Raw genomic sequence first — 24,027 nt, 5'->3', positions numbered from 1 at the left:
TGAATGAGACGGTTCGATTCCCTCATCCAGTCACTCAGCGCTGCAGAGGACTCAAAGCGAGTCGTTCCTTTGGTTCAGGCGGAGAGAGGATGACATTTCTCCAGGACTGGAGTCGAGCAACCCCTTAATTACATCACTGCTCCTCCTGGAAAGTAGGTTTGTACGACAGCGTATTTGGGCCAATGTAGGGAGAAAAATAATACTAATACTAAGAGTAGCAAAAAAGGACCAAATTTTAAAGAAAAACAACTTTGAAAAGAGGAATACATTTCTGGCAAAAAATCTCTTCTTTTTTTTAGAAAAAACATGGAAATGTCCGAATATGAAAAGTCAAAAAGTTGTTACAAAAATACTCAAAAATTTTTAATTAATCTCTGATTTTTTTTTAGGAAATAAAGGAAATTTTCAAAGTTGAAGATTTGCTAAAAAAAAAATTGGAAGAGTAAATTTCTGCTAAAAATCTCAGAAAATTTGAGCTAAATTTCTGAAATGTTCTTGAAAAACTTTCAAAATTTCTGAATTTCAAAAGTCAAAAAATTTGCTAGAAAAAATGACATTTTGGGATTAATCTCAGAAGCTTTTGAGAAAAGAAACAAGAACATTTCTGATTTTCAACAGTTGAAAATTCCCTAGTTAAACTTTTTTTTTTGATTTTTCTCTAAGAAATTTCTAGAAAAGCCTTGGAAATTTTGAAGTTTAAAAACTGAAATTCTGCGAGAAAAAGCTCCAAAAATTCCACTTTTATTCGTCAAAAACATCCGAGATTATCTGAAAACGTTGGTTTTGAACACAGTCTGAACTCTGTGCTATCAGAGAAAAGAGCTGCAGCCTTCATAAGCCGCAAAGCGTCTGATATAAACAACATGACTCATCTGAAAGGGACACATTATTTCCCCCAAAAACCCAGTTTTAGAGGAATCCTGGAGCCAGATTTCCCTCTTTTCTTCCCACAGCTTAAGGCAACGCTCGCCTCCGACGCGGCCAAATAAAATCCCCCGATTCTCCGGAGGTTATCTGAAATAATGTTTGCACCGTTTCACCCAGTTCGTCTTGCTGACGCGACACTGAGAGGTCTAGTTCCTGAGCGACGACATCTTTTGGTTACATGGAGTGAAATGAGACAGAAAATGTGTCTTTTTCTGCCAGTCAGCATTAATCAGAGCCGTTTCCAAGTGGAAACAAAACTCCCTAAAAAAAATCAGTTTTGGGGGTTTTTGGATCCATCTTTGCTAACAGCTGTGCCATGTAGCCCAGCAGCTCATCGCCGACACGGCCTTTGTTTCTTTTTGATGTTATTGAAGATGAGAAAATCCATGTAACTAAGGAACTGCTCACTTTAAAAAAAAACCCCACAAAGTTAAATTCCAGTATAATTGGATTAAAGGTTGCATGTTTCCACTTATTGGGGAAGACCCTGAAAGCTGCAGGTCATAATCAGGGATAATATTTGAGCAAAGTAAGTTATTTGTTATGATCTGAATTATTTTTAAGGTGTAATTTCCAGTTAGATAACTCAAGAAAGCATAATTTGTGCCATCACCTCTTGACTTTTAAATAGGTGCTGGAAACACACAATCAGCCTTTCTGCCTCCTAGCAGGGGACTTGGACTCAAAGCGACCTCAGGGGTTTAGAAAGTTAAACACGGTTGGGAACCGTTGGCTTTTATGACAACATAATCACTGTCACATGGCGGCGACCTCTCGAAGATATCCAAAGGTTATCCGTGATTCACTCGGATAATAAGCCTCATCGTTTAGCCTGTCAGCCGTTTTCCTCTGAGGAAACCAAACCGAAACGACGGAACAACGACTGACACAATCAGAACGAACAACCCACTATTGAGCTGTGAAAACTTTACAAACTTCACCAACTTTAAAGGCAGAACTGCTTCTGAAACCCAATTTTAAGTTTTAAATTGGAAAGTAAACTTTGTTTTAGGTCATACTTGATATATACACTGCAAAAAACTAAATTTTACCAAGTATTTTTGGTCTAGTTTCCAGTGAAAATATCTTAGTACATTTGAAATAAGAGAAAACTAACTTACATGTACATTAGTTTAAGTAACTAATTCCTTAAAATTGATGAAAAAGTTCCACTGGCAAATTATTTCACTTATTCCAAGATATTTTCCCAAGTTTTAAGTTAATTTATCTGCCAAAGGAAGTAGCACTTTTTCATCAATACTAAGGAAATACTGACTTTAAAGAAGTCTCTATATCTTGCTGAAAAGTTACTTTTAAATTAGATTTTTTTATTTCAAGCGTACTAAGATATTTACACTAGAAACAAAGGCCAAAATTACTTGGTAAGATTTTGTGTTTTTGCAGTGCACAGCATTTCTTTAACAACTGAAGTTGACATAGATACTTTACTGTGATATAAAATGGTGCTACATGTGCCTGGGAAACACATGATACTGCCCCTTTAAGTCACATCAAAGGGCTCTGCGCTGTTGCCTAGCAACCCCAGCCAAGCCCTGCTCGTTACCTAGCAACCCAAGTGGAACTGAAGCACATTTGGTCAGCTAGTTTCACTGCTATATGCACGTTCTGGGGGTGAGAGACACGGACTTTAAGTTTTATCGCGATATTTTGTGGCACTATGGCGATAACGATAAAACATCACGATAACTATTTCTTACGTCATTTTTTGGTCATTGTACGTCTGATACTGTTTGTCGCAGCACATCCTGGCCAGAAACTGCTCCTCGAAAAGCATTCCTACTTTTAATCCGCTTCTTTAGGCCAGCAGTCACATAAGTGTGATCTGTATCACTGAACTGCAGCTTAATCATATTCAGATTTATTGATATTTATTTATCCTTTCATTGCAAAAACAGTGAAGAAAAAACAATCCCAACAATATGGGCAGTTTCAGGGGTTTTTAGGAATCATTATTTAGAATTTATTATGACAATAAATCAAAATTTTTATCATGAGAAATTTATCACAATAAATGATAAACAATACAATTAAATCCACACCCCAAGTGTTGTACAATGGCTGCTGCTTTGATTTGACCTACGGTTTAGGCTGCATTCACACCAGCCTAAACTGTAGGTTTAAACCGTTTAATTCGCTTTAATCCAACACCAGTCTGTTTGCTTAGAAAGTCTGGTTGGTTTGGGGAGATGTGAGCGTAAACCCGGAGTCAAACTCTGGTCCGCCTACAAACCTCGGGCTCAGTTCGGTTGAAGTGAACTCTGGTGCGGTTCAAATGCAGATGTAAAGAGAAATTCTCCAACTGCTAAAATCTGATGCCACTCCATTTTTGTTTACATTTTGTAAAGAAGGAAGTTGTGCTCAGTGTCTTTCTCAGAGGTGTTTGTGTCGTTTGCTTCAGTGGTTCTTGGTGCAGCGCCACCCCTGGCCAGGAGAGGAACAGGTTTACCCAAGGATTTGGCTGGTTTGATTCAGTGGAGTAAATGAGAACCAAAAAGGTAACAAATGTTGCAATTTTGGTCCCAAATCGGACCAAGTAAAAACCACTTACTGCATTCTTGTTGGTTGCGCAGGAGGCTCTACTTCTGTTTTTCAAAGAGGTATGGTTGTACAACTGCACATCTGTTTGCAGCCATTACCGAGTTGGGGGCGTGGCCAGGAGCAGCTTATTTGGAATTAAAGTGACAGAGACCTAAAACATCTCATAATAGGCAGAACTGACCAGATTAAAATCTCATTAAGAATAATTTTGGGGGAAGAAATGTAATGAACATGTTTTTAAAACTTATAGAAAACTTACATACATTGATTAAAAATCTGCTTCCTGAGTATTAACAACAACTGTACGACCCTTTTCCTGATTCGGTCACATCCAGCCTCCAGGTAGATACTGATATAGATTCTCTAAATCTTTGTCAGAATTCCCTTTGGCTGACGATTTTTCCTGAGTTCTTCCAAAGTCCTAATCAAAGCCCACGCTTATTCATAGCGGCTTCTACAGGGACATAGTCTGCGATGTGACGAGTCCAATCCGGCACAGCTGAACAGCAGAGGCTCCTGCTGAAGGCCGCACAGCCGCCCCCAAGGGCTGTAAGACGGAAACAAATGATTGACCTCCTGCACCGTGCTGGAGCAGCCTAGTCCAATCCTGAGAAACAAACAAAGGTTCCTGAGTATTTCTGCTCCATCCTGATTTCTTTCATCGTCAGCTGCTTGCCGACAATGACTAGCATTGGTTTTAGCTGTTAAGTTGTCAACATAATGTGCTAAATCTTAAATATATGCATGATTTATAAAAGAAAAATGGATACTGTGCTTTGCTACTGATTGTCAACATGACGACAACAAGAAAAGGTCAGGAGAAGGTTTTCATTTTAAGATTAAGTGACGGAGAGGGAAGTAGGTCAGTGATGCTAGCTTGACTATGACAGGAACATTTAGATGTGCTGCAGAATTCGGTGTGTTTCGGTTTGGTTAAAAAAATAAAAAATAAAGACGACTCATCAGTAGAGCGGATATTTAAATTAGCTGAACAACTGACTAGCTGTGTTAGCTTAGCTAATAGCAGCGGTAACTAATCAGCCATCGCTGTGTTAGCTTAGCTAATAGCAGCGGTAACTAATCAGCCATCGCTGTGTTAGCTTAGCTAATAGCAGCGGTAACTAATCAGCCATCGCTGTGTTAGCTTAGCTAATAGCAGCAGTAACTAATCTATCACAGCGATCACTTATTAATAATTGCAAAATAACCATCAAGTCTAAAAACTGAGTCCTCTGTTCTTTGTGTGGGAAATGTTTGAGTGTTTTTTGGGGTTGAATCCTGAAACATAAAGTGGTGCTGCTGTCAGTTGCTATGGCAGCTGGTCTGTGTGTAGCATAGCCGACACAGAGAGTGAGATAAAAAGTGGTTTTGAGTTGTTTTTCTGCATTCTTCTCCCTGTGCTGTGCCACACAGCAGTTAATTCATATCTTCATCTCCAGGTTTCATTTTGCTAATGGTTCTACGCGCTGCTGCACATGGCGAGGAAAAGAATCGTCTTGTGTTGTCTGGATGTAAACAACATGCATCGTGTCTGTAGTTGCGCAAATTGAAACTACAAAGAAACATGCCAATTTTGAACAAAACTCACGTTTTTTGATTAAATAGTTTTTTTCTCTACGATGATGCAACTCCGGCTCCAGAACCTCGACGCCATCAGTTCATTTTTACCCTTTTTACAAATAAAAAGTCTCCATATCCTGTTGTGTAGTTTTATATCATTCTCAAATTGCAGTTTGGGGGCCGCCCAAATTCAGTCAAAGGGCCACAAATGGCCCCCCAGCCGCAGTTTGGACACCCCATGCAGTGAAACTCGTCACCTGGTGAACGTGTCGGGGGTGTTGAGGCGGTGAAAGAGAGCCGGGTCACAGGTGAGGGCGGAGCGCCGACACACATCCACGCAGGACTGACCCAGTGGACCCAGAAGAACAGTCAGAACCGGTTCTGGGTCCCACACAGCCGTGGAGTTACCACAGAAGTTCTGACGATGAGAGAACAGGAGCACTGAGTCGTTTCAACAAGATCTAGTCGATATTCAGTTCTTTTGCCATTAACATTTGCTAATTCAAGCACTTTCAAGGTCAGTTTTCAAACTTTTCCAGAACCAAATTTTGAGATAAAAACAATACAGATGAACTAAAAAAAGCTGTTTCAATTAATTTATTACTGTTATTAATGAAGCCTTGCGATAGGATTTGGAGGTGAACTAAAATAAAACAAAATGTTAAGTTTCGAAATGTCTGGTCTGAGAAAAAAAAATATAATTTAACTGAAGATTTAAATACCTAAATTTAACATATTAAATACAAAAAACGTTATTTCAATTACAAAGAACAAAAAATCAGTGAGAAATTAGGAATAATAAATATTCATCACATTAAAATCCAAACAAATGCTGTTAAGCTAAATAACTTTCCCGTTCAAATTAAACGTTTAAATATAAAAGGAAAAGTCACAAAAATATTTTCTAAAAAATGTTTTTTGCTGAGTTTTCTGGCTTTTAGCAAATACAAATAATTTTGGTACTTCTGTCAGATTTAAAATAAAACTAAAAAAATTAAATAAAATTACAAGATAAAGTCATAATATTCAGATTTTACTCTCAAAATATGAAGCTATTACTATGACTTTATTCAATATTATTTCAACTTTATCCACATAATTTTATCTTAATTTTGTTTTTTTCTTAGCATGATCCTAATACTTCGATTTACTTTTGGACAGCAAGAAGAAAAAAGTCTGTCTTTTTATTTACTGTATGAAAATATCTGGTTTCTACTGTAATTAATGTTTCAAAATGTGCAAAATGCTTTTAATCAAACATTAAATTGTAAACTTTCTATTACAAAACAGTGGAGAACAACTAAACACTTGACAGGATTTTATACAAAAATAAATCCAGTTTTCAAGAGTTTCAGCACCGTTTGAACTCCGTAATAATAAAGCTAAAACTGACCTAAAATTGTTGATTTCTAACAACAAAACCCTGAATTTCCAGGTAAATGAGGGAATTTTGGTTGTTTCTGTACCTGCTGAGTGACATAACGCCGCATTCGCTCCAACATTCCCACACAGGTGAACTCTGGAGGCGTGAAAGGCCTCACCTGGAAAAACAGGTAAACATGTTTACCTGGACCAACACAAAAACAGGCCAGGAAGCTCAGAGGTTATTGGTTGTTCATTCATAATGAACCGTTTAGCTGCTGAACTCTAATGTTTGTTCAGTGAACTCTTTGTTACCTGTGTTTTTAGGATCGACTCGACTGCCTCCCTCACGTCCGTCCCGTTGGTCACATCCACAGTCCAAACGAACGGTTTACCGACGAAACGCTCCGCATACGGGTGCTGTGAACTAATCTGGCATTCAAAGTTATTCACCGTTTTTACCAGAACATCCAAACTAATTCATGTCTACAGTTTAAAAATCTTTTTTCTTTTGGGTTTTCTGAAGTGTTTAAAATAACATAACCAAATATAATTTAGTTTTTCTCAGCAAGCTCTTAATTTGAAAATTTTGGCATCAAATTAAAGAAAATGAGGATGGAACATAAGATAATTAGATTTTTTTTTTTTGTTTGTCACCAGAATTTTTTTCTTGCACTAAACATTGTATAAACGTTTTATAAATATTATAAATAAGTTTAAAATAAGTTTTTGTTTCATCTCCCAAAATTTTTAGATTTTAAAAAATAAATTTTATTATTGTTTTTTTTTTGTTTGTTTTTTTTTGTTAATGAAATGATGATGAAATAATAACAAATTGTTATATTTGACTCCAACTGAAGTTTATTTTTTGGAAATCCAATGCATTAAAGAAGAAATTTAGGCACATTTTACTGGAGTTTAAAGGGGCACATAGTTCCATTTCATAGCACAAATAAGTAACTGTAATAACTTATAAAAACAGTATATATGTCAAATATGACTGAAATAAAGTGACTTTGTGTTTTAATGCATTGAAATTGGGCCTGTGTCTCTTTCTGAAACTCCGCCTTCAGGAAGTCATCACAACATTTCTCCTCCATTATGCCTTTAACAACATTTTTCTCCAATAACGAGCTCAGATGTTTCAGTGGGTGTTTGCTAATTGCTGCTGGCTAGTCTGAAGGAGCTGAGGGGGAGGAGCTTAGCCTCAAAAGTGGAGCCAAGTCTACCTTTGCATTTTTAAAAGTTTAATGGTTGCCATGGAGATTAAAGGATTAAAGCATGAAAGAGTCAAAGTAAAACTCCAGGTTTGTTTTATAACATGAAGTTAAGAAAAGTGGATTTTACACGATTCTGCCCCTTTAAGAAGTTTAGTTTTTCCTCTGGGTTTTTGAGCTACCTGTCTCGTTGTGGGCTTGCCTTTGTAGAAGCCGTCGTTGTGGGACGAGTGTGGCGGGTCAAACCGCGGCTGGAGGAACATGCAGCCCAGAGCGACGGCCTCAACCGGAGCCGGACCCTCGTAGGGAAACCCGAGACCCACAAACACCTGCAGGGGGCAGCAACACTCCTGCACTGGTGTTTTTTGATTTTACAAATACTATTTGCATGGAATATGTGTTTTTTTTTCCTTTTATCTGACCTTTGCTCTGCGGAGAAGCTGCAGGAAGTTTTCCTGAGTCAAAAGTCCATGGTTTTTGATGAAACTGGGAAGACTGGAGGCGCGTCCTGGAGGCTGGTAGACTGTGGCATGGATCTCCAGTTTCTGGCTGATCACCTCCAGATAATCAGATTTACCCTGCAGAAATTCAGATTTTCCCTCCAGATAATCAAATTTAACAAACAAAACACTTTGTCTTTCACAGCAGCCATTGTACCACTATAAAACCAGCTGATCGAAAGGGATGCAGCTTGAGTTGCTAGGCAACAGCCCAGTGCCTGTTAATATGACTTAATAGTCGGGAGGTTTTTGAAAAGGCTCATTTTCCAGACACCAAAAACGTTAACTTACTATCAGAAAATGACTTTTAAGCCCAAATGAAAGTACAAAAATGTGTAAAATATGAATTTCCCCTTTAAATATTATTTTATCAGTCAAATCAATCAGGTTTTATGTATATAGTGTCAAATTACTTGAGTGTTGAATATTTAATATTAGTAGTACTCACTGAATGCAGAGAAATTTCAAATATTGCAATTATTAGTTACTTGACAACAGAATTAGAGCCTCAGGAAACATTTTCAGGTGTTTTCCATTGATTAGCTCTTAACTTTTTCACAGTTTTAAAATTTTTCAGAAAAATCTAATGCTTGGCTTTCATCATCTCCGAGCCTTAATTATCAAAAAATACAAGACCTTCACTTTCTGGAATGCAGGACAAGAAAATTATAGATTTTTCCCCATAATTCCCCTGAATATTAGTGTAAAAACAACCATGAATCCTCTTACCTGCCACATATATTCCTGTTTGCCGTAGATGACTGCTATGTTGTCTTTCTTGTAGCTTTCTGGCTTGAACTCTTCCTTCGTCTTTACCGCATCTTCACCAACGAAGCCCAGGAAGGAATTATCGGGAGTATGAGCTGAAGATGGCAGGAAACAGTCGCTGCGTTTCCGTCAAAAATGCGTGAAAAACTTTGTCAACATCCCGCTAAAACCGAAAAAACACAACTTCGTAATTGCGGTGCTTCTGTTAAATAAAAGACGCCTTTGAAATCACACGTTAATAAGCTTGTTTACGCGATAAGTCATTAAAAAAAAAAATCCTCTAACTACTTCCTGTTGTTTTCTTCTTCGTGGCTTGCGCCAGTGTCAACATCCGGGTTTGGAACACGTGACTCGCCTGTCTATTGTAACAGGCTAACTTCGATACGGACAAAAAAACTCATCATCCTTTTTTACATTCAACTGAACAATTTCAAATTTAGCAACTCATTGACAGACAAAATAAATTTTCTATAACTAAATAAATTCAGGCAGGAAAGTGTTAATTTTTACCAGGCCAACAGTTTCTTCACTAATTTCACAGAAAAGCTACATTTATATTGGAATCTATTTACCAACAAGTCGACTTCTGAAAAGTAATTATTTGGATATTTCTTGCATTTACTCGCTTTGAACTCGGTGCTTAAAAACCAAAACAACAAGAATAAAAATGTTAAACAAAAAGCATAAAAAAATAATCTGAAATCGTTTTGGCCGCTGTTAGTGACAGTGTTTACTGCGACATCAAGCGAAGGAGAGTTTAAATTGATAATCTGTTGAAGCTGCAGCATTAATCATCTGTCAGCAGGGAAAGGAGCCTTGAATCGGAGCGCAGGCTGTTTGGACAGGCAGGCGCTGGAGATGAGTATTTACTTTACACAGAGTTCGCCAGGAATGGTAGGAGGAAATCCTGCCAAAACTGTCTGCATCCATCCAAAACTAAATTTCCTGCTGGATCTTTTTTAACTCCACTTATCCCCAACACCTGTCAGGGTCAAAGGTTCTTATGGAGCGAAAAAGAAAGGGGAAACTTTGGTTTTCTGGTTCTGTTGATCTTTTTCTGGTTTTAGTTGTTTTTTTATCATCACTGTGTGTCTTCTTTCTTTTTCTTTCACATCCTTAACAAGCAGCTTTCTCTCTTCCCGCTCTGCAGGATAAATAAGCAAAACGCTCCAGTTTGACATATGAGGAGGCTCTCCTGCTTCCAGCTCGTCTCCATCCTCTGGCAGGTCGGGAACGATGACGGGCAGAAGTGTTGGGATGAAAGTTTTCAGTGAGGAAGATAAATAGACGAAGAGCCCTTGTAAAAGTATTTATGTTCCTTAAATGTTTTGCATTTTGTAGCGTCAATGTGTTTAATATGAACTTTAAGACCATCAAAAAGTTGTGTACAGTTGCACTGTAGAAAGAAAACAATGTTTCTTGTTAATAATAAAATTACTGGTGAGATAACAAGAGAGAACAGGAGGAAAAAATAAATGAAGGCAAAGCTAAGGGTGCTAAATGTTTTCAAAGTTAAAAGAGCTAAAGTAAAAGTTAGATCAATTATAAGCACTTTAGCAGAAGAGAACTGAGACCTTCCTGTAACTTTCATTCAGCAACTGATTATTTTCTTGTTATTGTAGAACCTGAGGAAAATTGATTTGGGGGAAGCTAAGTGCGCTAAATGTTTTCAAAGTTAGCAAAAGAGCTAAAGTAAAAATTAGCTCCACTGTTAGCATATTAGCGAACTTCCTACAGCTTTCCTTTAACAATGGATTTCTTCTTGTCAGTCCTTAATAAAAGCCACAGTGTGTGAGTGTTTGGCCATCATTTGTCTCAGAGATGCTAACTTACGGAACATGGTCATATACTGCCGAGGTTGGAGCCCCCAGCTGCCCCACAGGGTTTTATATCCATGAAGATGTGCATAACTGGCCAGGTTAAAGGCCGGCTCTGTGCCGAATGAATCCAGGATCCTGAAACGACACCTAGCATGGTACATGAGCAGTTATTTATACTTCAAAACCAACTTCAAACACATCACACACCAAAACACTAACATGCTGCTAATGTCTAATTGTGTGCTGAGACAACTGGGATCATACTGGTAATGCTGGAAAGCCAGTCCCATAGCTCTGTGGAGGTGAGCAAGCCCATGGTAGTCTGTATAGATGAGGTCAAAGGTGAGAGGTCTCTGGATTGGACAGCTGCCCTGACCTGGAGCTGCACCTATCAGTCTGGACGAGTCACAGCAAAGGAACGACACCAGTAATGTTGTGTAGTTCTGACATTTTCTGCAGCCAAAAGTTAAAAAATACAAGCAAGATCAGAAGAAACAAAAACCTGTGTACTGCAACACTAGCTGTCATGATGTGGAAAAGCAATTTATTAAAAAAGTCTAAAACGTGAAGCAGACAACGTTCTTGTTGCCAACAGCACAAACACAAATATGCTAGACAAAGAATCAAAAAATGACTGCAGAGAATAATGTTGTGTTTTTTAATCAGATGAATCTGCGAGGCCCTCCTTATGTTTCACATCTACAGAGGATCACATTAAAATAAATATAAATACTAAATACAGTCATAAAAACAAAGTTTTGGCAAAAGGCACTGATGGGAACCGCTAGCTAAAAAGTTAGTTGTGCTAACCCTGTAGCATTAATCGTAATCATTAGTTCTGCTAAAGTACCACACCAACATGCTTTTCAGCTGAAGCTAATGCTGAAGCTAATGCTAACTTCAACCATTTTGATACTAATTAGTTCCAATTTTGGCTCATCTTCTCAAGTGGTGGGCGCTAACTACAGGAAGATGATCATGTAGTGTTTGCAGAGGTGTGACCTGTGTAGTTGACGCTGTGAGGTGCTGAAGGTCAGGTTGTGTCCCAGGATGGTCAGGCAGGCGCTCAGGTCGGCCCACTGGACCAGTTCTCCAAGAGGCCCGCCTCGGTCCACCATCGCTTCAAAACGCTGACCAGCATCTCCAGCCAGAGCGCCGAGATAAAGCAGCACCTACAGAAAGGAATATTCATGGTATCAAAGATCCATCTGCACTGTTACGGTTAATCCTATTGTGTTTTAAAGATGTTCTGTGTGTTGAAGGACCACATTGGTTTTAGCTGCTAAATCTTAAATGTACGTCTGGTAAATAGAAGAAGAAACGTACACAGTTCTTTACTACTAACTGTCAACAATTAGTAGTAATAATAAGGTCTAAGACTGGGATTTGAAGTTTTAATTACAAAAATAGTAAGGAAGGCAGAGGGAAGTAGGTCAGTTATGCTAGCTTGACTCTGACAACTTAACATGTAGATGTGCTGCAGAATTTGCTGCACTGCTGTGTTAGCTTAGTGGTTGATGAGCTAATAGCAGTGTAGCTCATCAACCACTGCTGTGTTAGCTTAGTGGTTGATGAGCTAATAGCAGTGTAGCTCATCAACCACTGCTGTGTTAGCCTAGCTATTAGCAGTGTAGCTAATCTACCACAACGATCAGTTATTAATAATCACAAAATAAACATCAAGCCTGAAAATAGTAACGGCCTGAATGTTTTGTTCTGTATGTGGGAAATGTTTGAGTGTTTTTTTTTTTGTGTTGAATCCTGATACACTAGTGGAGCTGTTGTCAGTCAGTTGCTATGGCAACGAGTCTGCGTGTAGCGTAGCCGACATAGAGAGCGAGAAAAAGAAAGGATGTGGGTGACTTTGAGTTGCTCTTAACGGGTTTCCTGCGTTATTTTCCCGTTTGCTGTGGCGCACCGCGCTACATGAATACTGTCTGCAGGTTTCGTTTAGTTAACCGAGTCGCTCCAGCGCGGCTGTCGCTTACTGGATGGTGAGTTAAAGAATCGCCTTTTTTTGTCCTCCGGCGTTGTGCGCATGTGCTAAAAATGTCCGTCCTTATCGGAGGTTTTGAGGAAAACTGCACCTTCATCTGCGGTGAGGCCGTCTTGCTCCGGTACGGCTTCATTCCTCTCCCGGCCCAAATCCAACTTCCAGACATCCTCTCCACTCTGGACCGGATGAACTTCACCACCGGACTGCTGCTGCTGCTGCTGATCGCCTCATAGAGCGGACTGAGGGAGTCCCGAATGAAGGCCTGCGAACCACCAAACCAAAACAGACTCAAAAAATCCTCCACTTCTCCTCTGAATCTGCAAACTGAATCATAGCTGCTCTGGTAGAAATACCTGCTTCGTATAAGAAGGAGTTTTGTGACGCCATGATGCTGCTGTGTGGTCCCGCCCAGGTTGGGTTGGGCAAAAGTCTTCCACCTGGCTCAAATACACCAAAATGGAGCAGGTGGAGCCATCCACCCCGTAAAAGGCGTAACAGGGGTCCGACTGCCACCGCGCCCTCAGGAACTGACACACACATTAAAAAGGCTGAATTAACATGTTTGCCTTTTGTTTTTACAAGCAAATATTAAAGACACGACTGAAACTAGCAATTATTTAAATCATTTGATAAAGAACTGTATCAGCTTTTATCTGGATTGTTTCACATATTTCTGCAACGAGGGGAAATTCTCTCTGTGAGGATTTTATGTAAAAGTGAAAGCTGCCGAAAGCAAAACATGGTGGTGGCAGCAGCATGATGTGGGAATATTCCTGTTCAGGAAGGACTGGGAAGTTGGTCAGATTTCATGGAAGATGGAAACTAAAGTGGGTTGTCCAACAGTACAACTAAATATTTAGCTCCAAGCAAAATAGTTGGTTAACAAGCTAAATACTTTGTTTCAAATTAAATATTTACCTCAAACTAAATATTTAGTCCCAAAAATAAATATTTAGTTGGCCAGTAAAATATTTAGCTTCAATCTAAGTATGTAGTTTGGAGATAAATATTTCATTTGTAAACTAAATAACTGCCATTAGACTAAATATTTGGTTTGAAGCTAAATATTTAACTTTTTAACTATTTTTTTTCTACCAAGTTAAACATTTAGCCAAAAACTAAACTATAAATTTAGTTATGAACTAAATATTTAGCTCACTGCATATTTAGGGAGCTGAATATTTAGTTTATTTAGTTCACCACTTAACTTGTTAATTAAATGTTGAGTTTGAATCTTTGACATTCACAGATGAATAACTACTTTATAGTTGCAGTGAGAAACGCTTTGAGTGAAAAGTGTTTTATAGATTCAGTGCAGCAAATCTTTCCAGATTTAAAAAAGATTAAAAACCATTTGTTCACAGTTCACTTTGTGTTGATCTGCCACATAAAATCCCAATAAAAATCATGGCTGTAATGTGACAAACTGTAAAAACTGTGTTATTATGGTTGTCCAAACTTCAAAATGATAAAATAAACACTTTTACTGCAACATTCTGCACATGCAGCGTAAATGTTTCACAGCCTCTCACCTCCACCTTCTCCGCACACACTGGGTAAGCCGGATCTGTCGGCACCTCACACTTCCCATCAGGTCCTGCAGGAGAGACGGGAACAAAAGCAACATTGTGCGATTGCTTTAACTTTGATAAACAACGTCCTGAATGAGCAGCGCATTAGAGCTGCCATGTCTGTGACTGGCATCAGAGCCGCTTTCCCGTAAACCGCCCAGCATCTCCAGCCAACGTCAATCAACACACACACACACACACACACACACCTGAGCCACCTGCTTCTTACCAAACATTCCCATTTACACTGGGAGCCGCAGCCAAAACACACAACTGTGTAAAGAAACGTCTTAAAACTACAGAAAAAACGATAAGAAAACCAGCGGTGGGACGTTCCTCACTGCAGAAACAAAAGTACGAGCAGACGAGCTGGTGAAAGGAATCCTGGGTAATCTGGTGGGTTTTTTACTTTTTATGGGTGTGAGGTAATGTGAGCTGGATGCAGGTTTCTGCTCTGCACGCTCATATATTATTATATTAATCAGAATAAAACTACACTTTAGTTAAAGGAGCAAAACTTCAACATGTTTTTACTCAAGTAAAAGTAAAAAGTTTCCATCCGAGAAGAAAGACTGAAAAAGCATTTGGTAAAAACTCGACTGAAGTAACTGGTCAAAACATCAATATTTACATCACTACATGTAACTAATGAAGACAAAGCTATGTGGAAACGTTGGTATTTTAAGGATGAAAATAGAAATAAGTAATATAAGTAAGGTAAATATAAAATAAGTATTAGCAAAAAAATATTTTCTTATTGTGGCCAAAGAAAATAAAACAAAAGAAACATTTTCCAAATAATTTTTTTCCAATATAAAACATGAAACTTTAACAAAAACAAGCAATTTGTTTGTTTTTAATTCAGTGGGTAGAAAATCCAGAAGTTTTACTCAAGTAAAAGTGTAAAGGAGGACTAGTAAAAATACTCCTCAAGGTACAAATAAACATAATTAATTACGACCAAACTGGGTCTCAGCAGGGCAGCAGATGTTTGGTTAAACTTGTTTCCGCTTTGGGACTTTTTAAACGTCTATTTCAGGGTTTCATCTTAAAAAGCCACCTGGGTCCACTGACCTTTGACCCTCGGTCACAGGCGGTGGCGAACCTGTCCGCAGGCTGTAAAGTGAGTTTTCTTTGGGTTTAAACCTGCTGCTGAGACGTTTACAGTTATTGAAAAACAGACTCATTTTCTCAGCTGAAACACTTTAAATAATTTAAGTACAAAAACACGAAGTTTCAGAAAATGTTTCCGTCTCAGATCAGCTTCAGTCTGGATCAATCAGACTGTCTTAAACCAGCGACTGTTTTAATAATCCATTAATCTGAATTTTTATTTAATCACAAAAGTCTTTTCGAAGCAGTATTAGAAATACATTAAAATATGCAAACAAAATGTAATGATGCTGTTTTTCTGTAGAGGATTTGAACTTTAAAACTTTACCACTGGAGGAGTTTTAAATGGAAAATGTTTGGATTTCTGTGCAGCTTTGGCTCCATCTCTGCTCTGAATAATTAGTTTTTTCAGTAAACTGAGTCTTTCTGTCTACTCCAGTTAACGATTAATGAGCCAAGTGTTTTATCAGATTAATCGTTTTGATTAATCAGAAGGAGAGAAAATTATTTTCTTGTAATTGGTTTGGGAACTTTCTGCTTTTCATTATTTTCCACCAGCATCCTGAAATGCATCCATTCTCTTTCTGCAAAGGTTTTGCTTTTCAAACTTAATAATATAAATAAAATGGTGGATCTTTAAAAATAACTCTTTTTCTTATTGTAGGTATTTGTTTGGTTAGCTGTTAGCTGGGCTGCATTTTATTTATATTAGTAATAAAAGTGAATTGAATATAAACAGACACTTTATCAATTATTGCTTATAAAAATGTAAAATAAAAATTCTTCTATATAACCATTGCTGCTCTGTTTTGCTTTAGTTTGTCACATAAAAACTCAGAATAAATCGGAGAGTGTTTTTGTATAAAGTCATAAAAACGTTGAAGAGGTTTAAATACTTTTCAGGACATATTTTCCTTCATTTCAGGATGAATTTTAATGTGAATTTTCACAATAAGTAAGACAGAAATAAGCTAGATTTTAAAATTTCCTTCTTAAAATGTTTCAGAAACGAAAAGTTCTGGTTATAAATGAAACCTAAACTTAATTTATGCTTTCTACATTTTTAGATTTTACATCTGAAAAGTATTTATGAGTAAATAAATGCACTTTATTTGCTGAGATTCTGACCAGTAGAAGTAAACACTAAGGAGATGAATGAATGAATGAATGAATGAATGAATGAATGAATGAATGAATGAATGAATGAATGAATGAATGAAGTGTTTCCTAAATAATGCATTAATCATGAGAACAAATCAAATCTAACGGATGGCCTCAGACCTGTGCTGTTATAGGGTCTGATGTAAATGTGTGGAGTGGAAGCCTGATGGTGATGATGATGATGATGATGAAGGGCGAGCTGGTCAAGCCTCTGAGACACTTTCTGCAGCTCCCTCTCCACCAGCTGGGCCAATCCCTGCTGGTCTTCTCTGAAGCTGGAAGACAGACAGGAACAGTCGATAGTTACGTAAGTGGCACAGATGGTGAGTTTTTGTTGCTTCGTTTGCTTGTTTGGGTTTCAACTGCCTTTAAAAACAATCAAAACTCTTAAAAAACATAAAGTTCAGGTTTTCTGGCGTCTGGAAAATGAGCCACCTCCCAATTGGAGCCAAATTTGACTGGCACTTAGCAACCGTTACCTAGCAACCCTTGCTAGGTAACCTAACAACTCTAGTGGAGCTGTACAATGGCTGCTGGAAAAAAACAAGTGTTTTGTTTTTGACTTATCATCCAGAAACCACTTGCTGCATTGTTGTTGCTTGTGCAGGAGGCTCCGCTTCTGCTTTTCCAAGATGTACGGTTGTATAATTGCCCATTTGCAAATTTAAACTATAACTAAATCCCAAACTAACTTTCTTTTTATGCAGATAAATTGTCTAAATTAATCCTTATCTATATATTTCCATGCAGCTTGTGGTATTTTCATGAAAATTAGCTTAATTCCGTCTCAGTGCTGCCCTCTTCAGGTTGAACGGTGGTTACTGCAGGTGGATTTTCCAATTGGTTACAATGGAAAAGTTTGGTTGATGATGACACTCTCATCAACACCCTCCTGACAGAACTGATTATTCACATGTTGTCACCATTAAAACCTCCAATCACAGAAAAAGTCACCATAATTGTGGCTTTATTCAGAAAAAGTGACTAAATTAAGCAACAAGTTGGCGTCTTTTGCCCTGTTACTCACCCAGACGCTTGGCCACGCCCCTTTGTGTCTGTTGGCTCCGCCCACTTTGGAGTTTTTCCAAATTTGTCTGGGGGCGGAGCTTCTGTTCCACAATGACTGAATTAAACTTTAAAAAGTTAAACAACGAAGCCCTGTTTGCCGTGACTGAAGTCTCACTTTGGAAATCAGGTTTTATCAATAAGAGAAACGTATTTTCAGCGAGTCAGATGTAATTCTGACGGGTGAACACCGGAGGCAGCACCTCGTTTCCTAATCGGCTTTAACTTTTGACAACTTCACATGGATTTATAAAAATTAAGTTAGCAGGTCATTCTGTGACATGTAAAACAGTAAAAAAAAAATTGTTTTGTGATAAAATAAAATAAAAATCAAGCTAATTCACACCTTTCTCTCCATAATAGCAGAACTTTCACTACAAAATTTGAAAACAAACAGCAAAAACTAGTGCTGCACAGGATTAAACACAACAAGTTCTTTCAAAGTGCTTTTCTTTGAGGGGAAATGTACCTCTGCAGCAGTAAACTGAGGTCATTCCTGCTCGTCTGGGTTTTATCTCTCTTACTGCTCAGTTTCTGCACCTGAGCGTTCAAGGCCTCCAGTCGAACAGCCAGCATGTGGAAGCGAAAATCATCGCCTGGAATATGAAGAACAGACAGACAGTTGTCCCATTTAATGCCACACACTCCTTCAAAAGCACTTCCAGTTAAAACCAGTTAACGTACAAGTACCTTTTAAGCAAATATGAAATTGTTTTAAATCAATAATCCTAGTTCCACTGGCAGATTATTTAACTTATAACAATATTTTTTTACCAGTAATATGGGGAAAATCTGCCAATGGACAAGTAGTTTCTTTTTACTAATATTAATAAATTATTTACTTAAAACAAGCTCCTATAATTTGCTGAAAAATTAGTTTTGTCTAAGATATTTGCACTAGAATTAGACCAAAAATACTTGGTGAAATTTTGTGTTTTTGCAGTGTAACTGCTGCTCCTTTTAATAGATTCTACAGATTCACTGAAAAACACAAAATCTTACAGAGTATTTTAGGTCTAATTCTGGCATAAATGTCTTAATGCAGTTGAAATGAGACAAAGCAAAGTTACAAGTAACTTTTCATCAAAATATAGGAGCTTCAAAGTTCGTTTTGTCTTATTTCAAATGTATTAAAATATCTGCACTGGAAGCTAGACCAAAAATACTTGGTAAGATTTTGTGTTTTTGCATTGAAGTCATGTTGACAATTTTTCAGTGAAATAAATAATTTCAAAAACCAAAGTTAAGTTAAAAATCTGTTTGTAATTTCTCACAGAGACAGAATGAAAAGTGGACATTTGGTGATAAATTGGAGCTCATTCATCAATGTCTTTTCTGTAGCAGTTTTTCCTTCATGTGTCGCCTGAAATTTCCAACAAACCTGTTTCTGACAGGCTCTTTGTACACAAGTTGAGGTGGGCAACTCAAAGCACGAAGCTGTTGTGGCCGAAGAGCGGCGGTGGGTTCCACTGTCTCTCAGAAACAAATTTCGTCGAATAGGACCGGAAAAAGACGGGAATGTTTGGATCAAGTATCATTTTCCAGGGATTGTGAGTCACTAGTGGCCACCATGTTTCAGTTTCTCACACAAGCCATTTTGTTTGTTCAAATGTTAAGTCCGTCGTGTTTTAAATGTTCCGAAAATAGCGCGCACGCTAAATGCACAAAATCTAACCGAGTGCTTTTGTTTAGTTTCTGGTGCAAATATCTTCGCTCACTTGAAATGAGACGAAACTAATTTAGAAGAAAATTTTCAGTAAGAAATATGAACTCATTGTAAGTCACAAATCCTTAATATTGATGAAAAAGTTCTAGTTTCACTTCCATATTCCACTTATAAAAATGTCTTATTAGTGAAATAATCTGCCAGTGGAACTAGAACTGGTTGCTAGGCGACGGGCTGGGCTTGGCTAGGGTTGCTAGGTAACGGCGTCAGAGGAACTAGACATTTTTCATCAAGATTAAGGAATTATTAACTTAAAACAAGCTGCTATATGTTGCTGAAAAGTTACTTTAAGTTAGTTTTGTCTTATTTAAAGTGTACTAAAATATTTCCAATAGAAACTAGACCAATAAAATACTTGGTTAGATTTTGTGTTTTTGCAGTGTGGAGATCTATGTTACACACAATTAATCTCCTTAAATCAATTAAATTTATTTTCTTTTTTTAGGGTTAGGGTAAATTATTCTTTGGTAATTATATTTTAGTCTGCACAGTTCTGCCTATTTTGCTGTTTTAGGGCCTCCATCACTTTAGATCCAAATAATCTGCTGCTGGCTACACAGTCCAGCTCAACATTTCCAAACAGATGCGCAATTATAAAACCGTACATTTGAAAATACTAGGTGATCTAATATTGAAAATATTTGAAAAGCCAAAGTGGAGTCTCCTGCACAACCAGCTAGAATGCAGCAAGTGGTTTCTGGAAAGTGAGTCAACACAAAACATTCTGTCTTTTCCAGCAGCCATTGTACAGTACATACAGGGGTAAAACCAGCTGACCAAATGTGTCGGAATTCTGCTTGGTTGCTAGGTAACGGGTGGGATTCTGCTGGGGTTGCTAGGTAACGGCACAGTGCCTGCTGATTTGTGACATTACGTTAAAAGGTTTTTGAAATGTTTTCCAGACACCAAAAAACATGAACTTATTGCCATAAAACTGCTGAGGTTTTTTTTTTTAAGTGCTTGGTCTGTTTTTATAAACAAATGGAAGTACAAAAATGTACAAAATATGAATTGTATATAAAAGTTCCCCTTTAATAAAACCGATTCATTTCCACAGTAACAGGCTTCCATTTAAACTGTTAAATTAATGAACCAGATTTGGACGTGAGAAACGCCTCACTGTGATCAAAAACGTCCTCATTACTCCAGAAACTGATTTCTCTGTTTCAAAAACAAAGCTCTTCATCATTCACGCTTTTCCTCGTTGCAGAAACAGCTCAGCAACACAACAGTATTTTGGTTTAGAGCCGACCACAAACCCACAGCCGTCAGGCGAAGGAGGATAAATGAGCGTCAGGACCCACCGCGAACTGTGTACAAATCTTCACCTAACACTTCGGAGAACCGGTTTTAATCCCTGAACCTCCACATGTCTCTTCCTTTCTCACGTGTTTGGATAATTTGATTCCTTCCCGTTTAAAAATACATCAAACATTTCATATTGTATGTTTAAAGAGTCTCAGCTGCAAATCCAAATTTTCTGCTCACTGATCTTGGCTTGTGTGTGTGTGTGTGTGTGTGTGTGTGTGTGTGTGTGTGTGTGTGTGTGTGTGTGTGTGTGCGTGCGTGCGTGCGTGCGTGCGTGTGTGTGTATGTGTGTGTGTATTACTCTTCTCGTCAGGTGTCTTCCCAGCAGCAGTTTCACTCCTGGTCATCTCAGGAAGCACCCAGAGGCCCTGCAGCAACAGGGTGGCCACAGACACACACAGGCAGAGCACCAAGCAGCCACTAGAGGGCGCAGCACAAACTCAAAATGAGAGAAGAAAAATATTGACACACCTCCTTGATTTTTCACATTTGGTCCGAATACAAAATAAAATCATGTGCTGTGTATTGAGGTTTGTTTACTTATGTGGATTTTGACATAGATTGATAGAATTAGAATTCTAAGTTTAAAGTCAAAATTTTGACATTACCACTGGAAATCAAATCTACATTTAGGAATAAATAAAATAATCTGAGTTAATAACAGAAATCTAAGAAAAAAGTCGGAATTTGAGAAAAAAAAAATTAGCCAGTATTTTATTTATTTTTTATTTTTTGGCTTGAATCCTGTTCCGTAAAAACAGATGAGGTCCAAAGACCTTAACAGATCTAAAAAAAAAAATAAAAATTTGCTAAACACAACTTTGAGAAGACTAGAGATCTTAATAGGATCCAATTGTATCTTTTGCCATTATTCTGGTCGTGCTCAGAGAAACGACTCACCTTCGAGGCCGCAGAGCGACACGCATCGCGTCCTGTTTCCAGAATCGCTCTGCCAAAACAACAAAAGAAACTCTGAGTTCATCCTACCGAGTATCCTGTTATGTCTGAGGCTGAGGGCCACTGGCCTGTTTTTGGATTCACACAGTTTTACCCTCCATTAAACTTTCCTGTTGCTTCCCAGATTACACAAAACTGATCAGTGTTTCCATGAATTGCGGTTCAAGCGAGCAGCTTTCTGTTTGTCAGAGATGCTGAACACAAACAATTTTCTCTGTCATCAGTCCGTTCTTCTAAGACTGAAATAGCAAAACAGAGACACACACACACACACACACGCACGCACGCACGCACACACACACGCATGCATACATACACACACATACACTCACCTCCTTGTGTCTTTGTCCAAGAAATTCTGTCGGTACAAAACCACACAGAAACAAAAAGAACAGAAACAAATCTGAGTCTGGGAATCTTCTTCTTCTTCTTCTTCTTTTTAAATCTTTTTTTACTCCGTCTTTGGCCCTGCCTTTTCTCTAACCCATAGCCTATGAGAGGGCATCCTATGGTTTCCATGGTAACCGCGCTCCCCTTCAGTGGAAACAATACCCAGAGTGGCACTTAGGTCTTTCAGGGAAACAATGGAGCCCACGCCAGCGGACGACAGCGTCTTTCAGTCTCTGTACTGAGACGAAAGGCTCGGCCGCTTATTAAAATGGAGACTTTGGCTCTTCATGAAGCAATGAAACAGAAAGCAAGACGACAACAAAACAAGAAATACTCAAAAAATGTCAAGCTGAAATTCTGACTTAGGTAAAAGCTGGAATCTACAGTGACAAGTTTTTCACTTATTTCTTATGTTTTGATCTGATTGTGGTGACTAGACAAGAAAATAGGTTATTTAACCCTTTGTTGCATATGTATAAAAACATACTTACAGCATGTAGCATGATGTCAAAACTTTTATTTTACATATTATATTAATTTATCCACTTATCATTTTATAACATGAATAATACAAACAACTAAATCCACAAACAGTTAACCCATTAATTTCAATTTAATTTTAATTAGAGTAGATTAACAATCATTATTTCTCTAAATTTCAGGAAAAAACAAAAACTAGCAAAAAATATAAATTGTTATAAATCCGGAAGTTTCGCACATGCGCACAATGCTGGATGACAAAAGGGATTCTTTTCTTGTTGCGCTAACGCGGTATTACGTTAACAAAATGAAACCTGGAGATGTAGGTATTATTAATTTAGCATAGTTCGCCACCGCATAGGAAAATAACGTAGTAAAAAACCTTGAAGAATCTCTCAAAACCACTCGTATTCGTTGTTTTTCTCGCCATCTGTATGAGCTATGCTACATGCAGACTCGTTGCCGTAGCAACTGACTGTAACAGCTACATATGTATCAATAGTCAACACTTTTTTGTTGTTGTTTTTTTAAAGGCAAATATTTCCCACACAAAGTCAGAGCATTCAGTCCTTTACAGTTTTATGTTTTTAGGCTTGGTGTTTAGATTTTAGCTTCTATTAGTAAATCTGACATATTGGTGGTTAATTAGCTAATTTAATCACCTGCTGTACTGATGGTCTATCAGAGTTAGTGTGTGGGTCGCCTTAAAAAAAAACTGAACCAAACACCGAATTCCCTGCACATCTAAATGTTATTCTAGGTTGTCAAAGTCAAGCTAGCATAACTGACCTACTTCTCCCTCACTATTTTTTTTAATATTTAAACTTTTTACTGACATGTGAAATGTGAAACCCTTGAATCTCTAGTTGTCATAGTGTTGATAATTAATAACAAAGCCTTGAATACCTTTTTCTTTTATACATCACGTGTACATTAAAGATTTAGCACATTATGTTGACAAGTCCACAGCTAAAATCGATGCTAGCCATCTTCGACTAGCTGCGTTTTGCCGTTGTTCTGTCAGATCAGCATATGTTGTCAGATAGTCATACGCTTAGCTCAGACATGTATCCGCTGTCATTACCATATGATTTTATTTAATCAGCAACATATAATCATACGTAGATCATCATAGACTTTGTTATGAACAGCTGTATGGCATCCTGACTTAGCGGTTAAGTAGGTTAATGAGTTTTACACGGGCGTGTGTTGTAGTTGACAGCAACTGCAGTCAGACTTGCTTTAAATACACTTTGAAACCACGACAACCCATGTACATCTATGTAGTTATCACATTATAAACAATTTAATGACTTATTTTCGTCATAACGTGTTGCGTATGTGGAACTGACAATTCCGTTGACGGTCGGGCTTCCTAATGCGCATGCGCGGGCATGCGTACTAACTGCATGTATTCTATCCTGACCATAGACATAATATAAGAGTAGACCCCGCATTGGCCGCTCCGGCGCAGGAAATACGGAGGCCATCTTGGAGCGGTACACCACTCCACTCAGCGTTATGTGTTTAGCATAATCGGTCACAAC

The 24,027-nt window shown here is 38.0% G+C and overlaps 1 protein-coding gene across 1 annotated transcript; it reads right to left on the bottom strand.

Moving 5' to 3' along the window:
- Positions 1-3,689: 3,689 nt before the first annotated feature.
- On the bottom strand, positions 3,690-22,336 carry LOC103151439 (alpha-1,6-mannosylglycoprotein 6-beta-N-acetylglucosaminyltransferase B-like). Its single transcript, XM_016681441.1, has 18 exons — positions 21,943-22,336; positions 21,554-21,602; positions 20,955-21,073; positions 18,089-18,215; positions 16,675-16,829; positions 14,242-14,306; positions 13,063-13,236; positions 12,801-12,971; positions 11,716-11,885; positions 10,978-11,109; positions 10,727-10,860; positions 8,855-8,988; positions 8,048-8,203; positions 7,808-7,954; positions 6,724-6,840; positions 6,513-6,587; positions 5,304-5,464; positions 3,690-4,093 (listed from the first exon to the last, which is right to left on the bottom strand). The coding sequence occupies exons 1-18, from the start codon at positions 22,127-22,129 to the stop codon at positions 3,925-3,927; spliced, it is 2,442 nt and encodes an 813-aa protein (XP_016536927.1). The 5' UTR covers positions 22,130-22,336; the 3' UTR covers positions 3,690-3,924.
- Positions 22,337-24,027: the final 1,691 nt, after the last annotated feature.

This window comes from Poecilia formosa, unplaced genomic scaffold, assembly GCF_000485575.1.
Source record: "Poecilia formosa unplaced genomic scaffold, Poecilia_formosa-5.1.2 Scaffold281, whole genome shotgun sequence".
Lineage (NCBI taxonomy): Eukaryota > Metazoa > Chordata > Actinopteri > Cyprinodontiformes > Poeciliidae > Poecilia > Poecilia formosa.
This window is presented reverse-complemented; position numbering and strand designations above follow the sequence as displayed.

Excerpts from the sequence above, each read along its gene's own strand:
- LOC103151439 (XM_016681441.1), bottom strand. The coding sequence starts at position 22,129 with ATGGAAACCATAGGATGCCCTCTCATAGGCTATGGGTTAGAGAAAAGG. Across the intron at positions 14,307-16,674 it reads CAGACCCTATAACAGCACAG|GACCTGATGGGAAGTGTGAG; the intron begins GTCTGAGGCCAT and ends TCTCTCCTGCAG. Across the intron at positions 6,841-7,807 it reads GCAAGCCCACAACGAGACAG|ATTAGTTCACAGCACCCGTA; the intron begins GTAGCTCAAAAA and ends TTTGAATGCCAG.